This window comes from Symphalangus syndactylus, chromosome 13 (assembly GCF_028878055.3).
Source record: "Symphalangus syndactylus isolate Jambi chromosome 13, NHGRI_mSymSyn1-v2.1_pri, whole genome shotgun sequence".
NCBI lineage: Eukaryota > Metazoa > Chordata > Mammalia > Primates > Hylobatidae > Symphalangus > Symphalangus syndactylus.
In genome coordinates, this window is record NC_072435.2 from 121984385 (window position 1) to 121994280 (window position 9896).

Sequence of the window (9896 nt, forward strand, 5' to 3'; positions counted from 1 at the left end):
CCCCTGCATCACAGCATTTACAAAGTAGTGATGCAGTGTGTTCATTTTATTTTTCTCCTTACCCTTACACGTTCTTGGGGATTATGGCATCGATACCAGGCTTGAGATTTGAGTGAAAGTCATTTTAGGGCAACAGTTGGTGACCTGGCAATCAGTATCCCATCTGCTCATTGCTCGATTGTCACCTAGTTAATTCAAATGAACATAATTTTTATCATAAAATTATATATATACATAGTAAAAAAGTCTTTAAAAATCACCTGAAAATATACCATTTAAAGATAGTAGATTTTTGTTTCTGTTAAGCACATCCCTTTTTTCTACACGCACACACCAGCTGAAGTCAATTTAACTTTTTGATATTTTACTAAAAATAGATAACTGGCTAATCGTCTACTTTTATATCCATAGGGAAGTTCAATGTCTTCTCTCTGTATTTTCATGGACACTAGGGAATTAAATTTCATTTTTGTTTGTTCACTTATTTCACCAATGCTCCTTGGGTGCCAAGTCCCTTTACAGGACCTGGGGTAGAGAGAAAGCCGGTTGTGATGTCTATGGGTCTTCCACTGCCCAGGAGATTATTTTCCAGTCATTTCCAACTCTGTATCCTAATAGACTCTTGGGTTCTTTCACTTCGTTATAACTTCTACCACTGTTTTCTGATCCATGATGCTGACATGGGACATGGCCGGTGTTCCTTGATCTCTGTGCCAATTATAAATTTATTGCCTCTCAGCTCTAAAGTCACCCTTTTTGCTTGGTCTTTGAAAATGTATCTGGGCCCCTTTATTTTAATCAGGGCTGAAGTTTTAAAAAGTAGTTGCCAACACTTAGTAATTATTATAGTTTTATATTTTATTCCTCATTAACTTCTCTAATCAAATATGGTCATCACCTCATTATAAACATATATACATATATATGTATATATATGTGTGTGTATATATATATATACGTATATATATATATACGTATATATATATATATACGTATATATATATATGTATATATATATATACGTATATATATATATATACGTATATATATATATATATGTATATATATGCTAGCTTTTTTCCTGAAAGCAACTTATTTTACCATTATACTGGGTTCAGCCAACCCATATTGCACATTGAAAGCCATTAGTTTTTCCCACCTCTAATAGGAGCTATAGATAGTGGATTTCAAGAGAGTACCAAGGTCGCTACTCCATAACGGCCAGAAGAGCAAACCAAAAACATCAGAGTAAACACAGAAACCTCACATCCCAGGGAGGTTTGCTTAACAAAAATATCAAGACCTGGGATACCTGGAAAACTGCAGGTAGTGTTGGTTTCTTGTATAGATTTGATTTATAATTATTACTCCCACAATGCTTGATGGCCCCAAACAGTAACAGAAGCTCTAGTGAGTTCTTGATTAAGCTAGTTTTTCCAGGATTTCATTCATTTTCTCCCCTGTTGTTTGTTCTATAGTAATTGTCAGGAAAATTATTTTTTTCTGCATGCGTGAGCATAGCATTGGAATCTCATTAAAGTTTTTTGTTCCTTTAGTGTTTTACTGAAATATTGTTTTGTCTACATATAATCTACATATAATTTGTCCACATTCCCTGAGTGGGAGTTCATTCAAAATTCATGTTTTTTGTTGTTGTCCTTGTTTTATGATTTACCCAGCATACAAGTACAGGATGGAAATTCATCCTAATGTCATTTTTTAATATTACACCGTGATTGTTAGTTACCAATATCTACGAATGACTGTACTGGCATTTGTTTTTATAATAATGCACAGAAGAGATAGACCCAACTTACTAACATACCTGAGGTGTTTTTTCTGCTGTGCTTTTGCATTCACTGATGATGATATATATCTTTTAACTATGTTATAATTTCTCAGCACTAGTTGGCTATTACTTCCAATCCAGAATTGTTTTCTTATATATAATGTATAGCATATTGTATTTACATAAGCGGGATTATGTATTTTCCCTACAAAACCATTTTAAAATTCATTTCCTATGCACATATGATAGAAGGTAGTTAGATTCCCTTCCATAAATATTTTCTTAAAGAAATAAGGTTGTGTTTTATACTCTGTAATGTCTCACAGATTAGGGAATATGCCACTTCTGGGTTGTTCTGCAAGGGATACTAAGTAAGTAAACGGAAACTAGCATTTACTAAGCACAGCATTTTTGCAAACTCTTTTAGTTGATCCTCAAATAGAATTGCCAGATCAAATATAGGATGCTTAGTTAAAGTTGGATTTCATGTAAGTAAGGGGTACATTTTTTAGTATATCACAAATATTTAATGGTATATACTTACATTAAAATTATTTGTTGTTTATTTAAAATTCAGAATGAACTGGGTGTCCAGTATTTTTATTTGCTACATTGAGCAAAACTATCTTTGAACAACTCTAAGATTCCAACCTGCATGTCTTTCTTCAACCCCAGTATCAAAAGAAGAAAATTTTGGGGAAGAGTGTGGAAAACTTGAAATAGCTTCCAAAATAGAGATGTGGTAGCCTAAAATTTAAAATTAGGTTATTGATGATTTTTCCTATTATGTCTGAAAATATAGCAAAATGAAAGCTATCTTTATCTTGCATCACATTATTTATTGATAAATTAGAATCAAGGAGTGGCCATGTTAGAAGCAGTGTTGGTCATCATCCTACCCAACAACTTTGTTTTACAGATGAAAAGAATATGTCTAAGATCCTGTTAACAGCAGAGCTTAGACTGCTAGTGAGATCTCTTAACTGTCTCCAATAGAGGTTATCTGAACCACTCTGGCGTATTTAAAAATATGATTTATGTAAAGTGTGCAAGATATTTTTAGTTGACACACAAACAAGAGAAAGCTACATGAGCTGAGGCTATGCAGGGTGTTGGGCCAAAGGAAGGAGGGCAGGGTGGTATGGGAGAAGCTCACTGATAATCAGCATGTGCATTTTTTTTTCTGGCTTCTAGGCCCTGCTAGAAATTTTCCATGCTCTTCATTCATCCTCCTGTATTTCCTAAGGCCAATAAAAGAGGAGATCCCTGAGGACACGCCTCTCTTTAATATCTGCTTTCCTTCCAAAGATAAACCAAAGACCAATGTATGTCGTATCTGCCCCCTTCAGCCTTTGGGACACAATTTTGATAAACTTTCCTCTATTTCACATTAACAGAAAATGTCACTTCTCCCTTCCTAATCTCCAATGCAAACCTAACATTTTAGCCCAACGTTTCTCATGCTTGCACAAGCCAGCTTTTAAATTCTGCTCAATTCCAATTTAAGAGGAGGCATTGTGCTAGACATTTATAGCCCAAGATCTGTAAGCAAATATAATGCCGTGGACTAAGAAAGCTAACATTTAAAGAATGGAAAGAATTTTTTATTTTTTTTAAAAACGTGAATCACTATCACTGCCTTTATTAATTCTCTAAATACGAGCTGTTGCAAATCTTCTCAGTGTTCGATCCCACTGGAGGGTGATTCATCATATTGCACATAAGCTTATTCCAGGCTGAAATCGTATCTATAATGCAAGGGTGATTATGGTTGAACACTGGGCACCAAGAGCCTCTCTAGGAGTGCAGAATGGAATATGGAAAAAGCACATCCAAAGCACTGAGGGCTTTCTGAATTGATGGATTTAAAAAAATAATTAAAACTAAGATGGAGACTGGTGACCTAGAGTCTGAGTCATGTGTTTGTGAAAACATTTTAAGATCTCCTGATCACTTCTCAGCACATCTCCTGCTGCTATTGTTATTAGAAGCATCTCTTCTTATTAATCTTAAGAGAGGGCTACAGTCTCCAGGGATACTTAGACCTGATTATCAGCGTTTCTGTTACAAAACTCTACCCTTAAAAGAAGAAAGAGCTGTGGATATAAAAAATGCTTTCTGACTAGGCATTGGTTTCAGTCTATTGAATTAAAACTCAGACTCCAGGATATCCTGTGAAGAAACAACATGTATCATAAAGGAGAAGAGATGTTGCTGATTGTCTTTCCAGAGCAGAAATGCACAGAAATTTGAATATATTGAAAGCATTTCAAATCTTCTTTTATAGCTATTTTGAAATTTATAGTAAATTACATATTTTATGCATGTATCCAAATATATACATATGTACAATTATTATGTATCAATAAAAAGCAAAAAAAAAAAAAAAACTTTAAAAACCAAACAAGTGAAAAAAGTCACTGTTACCTGACCTGGTTTTAGGAGCAGACGTGAAACTTTTAAAGAGAGCACCATTCCTATGTCTCTTTCAAATGTTCTGTTGTTCTGTTGGCAGAGCACAGTGGCTCACGCCTGTAACCTCAGCACTTTGTAAGGCCATGGCAGGCAGATCATGTCAGGTCTGGAGTTCGAGACCAGCCTGGGGAAACCCCGCCTCTACTAAAAACATGACAGTTAGCCGGGCGTGCTGGTGGGCACCTATAATCCCAGCTGAGGAAGGAGAATCGCTTGAATCAGGGGGGCAGATGTTGCAGTGAGCCGAGATCGCATCACTTCACTCCAGCCTGGGCGAAAGGGTGAAACTTCATCTCAAAATAAATAAATAAATGAATATTCTCAAGTCTTTGTTAGAAGCTGATGAAAATGCTTGGCTTGTGTCAATGCAACCAAATTTCCACTTAAAATGTACTGTAAAGGCAATGGCAAGGAAGGGAGTGAGATTTGTGTGTACTTTTTAGAAGCTGACATTTTAAAAATACATTTTAAAAAATAAAACCAAAATATGTCAAATAATCTGAAAGAATTTGAGAGGAAACAAAAAATTGACCATTTGGGGGATGATTTGATTGTTACTTTTAGCATGTGTTTGGAGCAGGAAAATCAGAGTGGGGTGGAGGTGACTCTGGGTATAGCGTGTCCAGGCCTCTGGAGCACATAGAGGTTCTGCTGTCCCATCAGGCGCCACACTCAAGAGAGAGCACGTGAGGACTTCAGAATCCAAGACAGAGTAATAGTGTCCTGGGTGGTCAGAATTATCTCAGCCTCAGTGACACCGAGAAGGGTGTGATCTCTTCTAAAACACAGCAGAATAATGAAAAATAGATAGCTCACTCTTGGTGTGAGCAAGCAGGAAAGTTTAAGTTTCCCTTTACCTTGGGTCAAGGGTTCAGAGTTAGAAATTCAGAACATGCAAAAGGATTCAAAGAAACTTTCTTTACTTTGACAGGTGAACACAGCAAGAAGAGAACTGACATTGTCCTGGTGGCTAATCATAAAGCGCATGGTTTTGCTGTTCTACTAATTGGCTTTTCACTCTGTCCTCAGATGCCAATATTCGTTTATCACGTCATATTCCTCCTGACACATCTCCTTCCCTCGGAACGATGAGTCCATTAGTTATGCACCGGCTATCAGAAATTTTGCATTGCTGGAGTTGAAGAGCAACTTTTTCACTTGTGTCAGGGGATGAAGACGAAGTGTTGACTTTTTGTTCAGAAGTAGAAGAAAACAATTCTGAGATACAGTGAGAGGCTCAGAAAAAGTAACCCAGTATTTAAGCAAAGAGAGGGATGTGACTGGGAATTGCTGGAACAGACTGAGAAACACCTGAATTTTAATTAAGCACCATTACCTAAAATCACCAACACCACTATTTTGTAGAAAATTGTTGAGTTACATGTATTTTTAAATATACATATATTTATATAAACATATATGTATATATAGTTTTGTTTTAGAAAAAAATTAGATTTACAGAAAACTTTCAAAAAATCATAGGGAGAGTTCCCACATACTTCTCTTGGCTATGACACTTTCTCAGACTTTCCTTTTTCATGATAACTTTTACAGTTTTGAGGAGAGCAGTGGCTGTGTATTTTGCAGAATTTCCCTCAGTTGGGTTTTGTCTGATTTTTTAAATAATTAGATGAGGGTTATGTGTTTGGGGAGGAAGACCTCAGAAGTAAAGTCCATTCTTTTTTTTTTTTTTTTTTGAGATGGAGTCTCACTCTGTCACCCAGGCTGGAGTGCAGTGGCGCGATATCGGCTCAGCAAGGTCCGCCTCCTGGGTTCACGCCATTCTCTTGCCTCAGCCTCCCGAGTAGCTGGGACTACAGGCACCCGCCATAACGCCTGGCTAATTTTTTGTATTTTTAGTAGAGACGGGGTTTCACTGTGTTAGCCAGGATGGTCTCCATCTCCTGACCTGGTGATCTGCCCGCCTCAGCCTCCCAAAGTGCTGGGATTACAGGTGTGAGCCACCACGCCCGGCCAAGTCCATTCTTAACATTGCATCACTGACATCATGTCAAAGGTGCACATCACCATGAGTTATCCCTGTTGAGGGTAACCTTGATCTTCTGATGAGCCAGTGTCTTGCAAGCTTCTCCACTGTAAAGTTACTGTTTTCCTTTATTTCCATACTCTACTCTTGGGAATGAAGTTGCCGTATATAGCCCAGCCTTCACAAGGGTGGGGATGGTTATGTTCCCGGCCTCTGAGGGCAGAATTCTCCCATAAGCTATTTGGAATCCTTCTGAATGGGAAAATTTTATTCTCACAATTTACTTATTCAATCATGTATTTATATTAGTATGGACACATGGATATTTACGTTGTGGGTTATAATGAAAGACTACTTTATTTTGTTGCTCAAATTGTTCCAACTCTAGCTATTGAGATTTCTTTTAGTTACTTCGTGTGCTGCTTCAATATAACTTCACTTTACATTTTTTTCTTAATTTTTGAACACTTTCTTTCATGCCCTGCAAGAGGCCCCAGGTTCATTCTATATCTCTCCTGACCTGGTCATATAATCAGGCATTTCTCCAATGAATCATTTTTCATTTTACTGGAGAATGACATTAGAAAGCAACCTTTGAGCACTAGGTGTGTTCAATGTTGTCAATATCATTGCTTTTTGGCCTCTCGACTGACAGAGCATATAAATCTACATGTGTATACTAACCTGTGCGCGTATACATATCTATAAGTATTTTAGATTTATTTGTATTTATATTAAGATAAGCATGAATACATGCTGATGTCTCCAACTCTAATCCATTACTACACAAATCACTCTGTTCTCTTTCCTTTCATTATCTGTAACCGTCCATGCCAACATTGAGAATCCTGCATCTCAGCATCTTCCCTTTGCTTATTTTTTCAATTCCTATATATCTATATATTGTGATCATAATTTTAAAACAGCACTTCATACGGAAGATACATTTATCAACCAAGGTATAGCGCTTATGTACAGTTTCTTTTGCCTATAGACTTACAGATTCCACGAATTTTCAACTTCCACCCCATTCAGTGAAGTGGTTTCATGTATTTTTAATAGAGTTATATGTTCTTTCTCCACCTTCTCCATTTCTTCTTGGGTTTCTCCAAATCTTTACATGATTTTTAACATTTTTATGCGTGAACATTAACTCTTTGTGATGTTGAGTCCTATAGATTTTGACAAATCCATGGTGTTACATATCCACCACTACAATATCATGCAGAATAGCTTTATGGCCATAAACTATTCTCTGTGCTTCCACTCTCTCCTTCTTTTTCAAACTCTTGCAACCACTAATATTTTTAACTATCATCATAATTTTGTCTTTTCCAGTATGTCATATAAATGGAATAATAGATTTTGTAGCCTATTTTATACTGGATTCTTTCACTTAGCAATACACATTTTAGTTTCGCCCACGTGTTTCAAGATGTACCATATGTCTGATGTCTCATGTGTTTCTCTCCGTGGATAATATTCTGTTGCATGGTATGGATGTACAGCAACTTATTTATCCATTCACCTAGTGTATGGTTCCTTCTGGTTTTTAGCAATTATGAATAATCATCTAAAAACACATGTTCCTTCTAGTTTTTAGATGATTATTCATAATCATCTAAAAACACTCACTTTTCCATAGACATAAAATTTCAAATCAGTTGAAATTTGCTTGTTTTTATATGTTAATATCTAGGAATTTGCTTGTTTTTATATGTTAATAATATATCTTGCTTTGTAAGAAACTGTCAAATTTTCTTCCAAATGGCTATACTGTTTTGCCTTTCTACTAGTAATAAACAACACCTTCCTGTTGCTGTGCATCTTTTTCAGGAATTGGTTTTTGTATTAGTTCCCCAGAACTACCATAACACAGGACCACAGATTGCATGGTTTAGAACAGCAGGGATTTATCTTCTGACGTTCTGGGGGCCAGGTATCTGACATCAAGATGTCAACAGAACCATGCTCCCTCTGAAAGCATTAGAAAGAACCCAAGCCATGCTTCTCTCCCAGTTTCAGGTAGCTTCGGGCATCCCTTTGCTTGCAGATGTGTCACTCCAAACCTGACTCCATCATATGCTTACTGGTCTTTGGTATGTCTTCTTTAATGAAGTGTCTGTTCAGATTTCTTGCCCATGTTTTAACTAGTTTTTGCCTGTATTTTTTTGGCAAAAAAGGAATGAATTCATGGCATTCACAGCAACCTGCATGGAACTAGAGCCTATTATTCTAAGTGAAGTAACTCAGGAATGGAAAACCAAACATCTTATGTTCTCACTAATAAGTGGGACCTAAGCTATAAAGATACAAAGGCATAAGAATGACACAATGGACTTTGGGGATTCAGGTAAAAGGGTGGGAAGAGGGTGAGGGATAAAAGATGACGAACTGGGAAAAGTGTATGCTTCTCAGGTGATGGGCGCATCAAAATCTCACAAATCATCACTAAATAACTTACTCTGTAACCAAATACCACCTGTTCCCCCAAAACCTATGGAAATATAAAATTTAAAAAAATATTTAAATGTCCTACATATATATATGTATAGTCAATAAGTATTTTCAAATATTTTGTGTCCTAGTCTGTGACTTGTCTTTTTATTTTCTAAACAGTGTCTTGTTGCACAGAAGTTTCTACTCTCAGTGATGTCCAACTAATCATTTTTTTCTTTCATGAATTGTGCTTTTGGTGTTTTAACTATGAAGCCAAATCCAGCTAGATTTTCTTCTATGTTATCATTTTCTACAAAAAAAAAAATTTAGAAGTGTGTGTTTAATATATAGGTTTATAATAGTTTTAAGCTGATTTTTATTAAAAGTGTAAGGCCTGTGTCTGGATTCATCTTTTGCATATTTATGTCCAGTTGTTCCAGCATCATCTGTTGGAAACACTATCCTTCTCAATAGGATTGCATCTTTGTTTTTAGTCAAAGATCAGTGCACTACATTTATGTGGGCCTATTTCTGGACTTTTCTTTCTGTTCCATTATCTATGCCTCTGTTACTGTTATTGTTTGTTGCTAATACTACTTGATTACTGTAGCTATATAAGTTTTCAACTCACGTAGTGTTAGTTCTCTGACTTTGTTCTTTTTCAATATTGTGTTGACTATTCTGAGTTTTTTCTTTTTTCATATAAATTTAGAAAAAAATTGTCAATATCCACAAAAAAACTTAATAATATTTTGACTGAAATTGAAAATAATCTGTAGATCAAATTCAGGAGAACTAACATTTTAACCATATTTTCTTTCCATCCATGAACATGGATAAAATCGTCATTTAATTAGTTCTTTACTTTCTTTCATCAGAGCTTTATAGTTTTTCTCATATTAATCCTGTACTTAGTATGTTAGATTTTTGCCTAAATATTTCATTTTTGGTGCTAATGTCAATAATAGGTTTTTAATTTCAAAATCCAAGTTTTCATCACTGGTATACAGAACTGTAAGTGAATTAATCTATGAGCGTTGTATCTTGCAACCTCATTATAATCACTTGTTAATTCCAAGAGTGTTTTGTTGTTGTTGATTCTTTGGAATTTCCTTCATAGACAACCATGTCATCTTCGGGAGAAAATACAGTTTTAAAGTTCTATTTCTTTCTTCCAAATCTATATCCTTTAAAAACCTTTCCTTA

General features: G+C 35.7%; 1 protein-coding gene and 1 long non-coding RNA gene across 2 annotated transcripts in view; both read left to right on the forward strand.

Annotated features, from left to right (window-relative positions):
* LOC134732173 (uncharacterized) overlaps window positions 1-5356 on the forward strand; it is a 71674-nt gene extending 66318 nt beyond the window's left edge. Inside the window, exon 4 of the mRNA XM_063614916.1 lies at window positions 5196-5356. Within this exon, the coding sequence (XP_063470986.1) occupies window positions 5196-5356 (161 nt within the window). The remainder of the gene's footprint in view (window positions 1-5195) is intronic.
* On the forward strand, window positions 1159-3059 carry LOC129460083 (uncharacterized). The gene is made up of 2 exons (XR_008650159.2): window positions 1159-1326; window positions 2984-3059. It is a non-coding gene; the product is annotated as an uncharacterized lncRNA (long non-coding RNA).
* Window positions 5357-9896: the final 4540 nt, after the last annotated feature.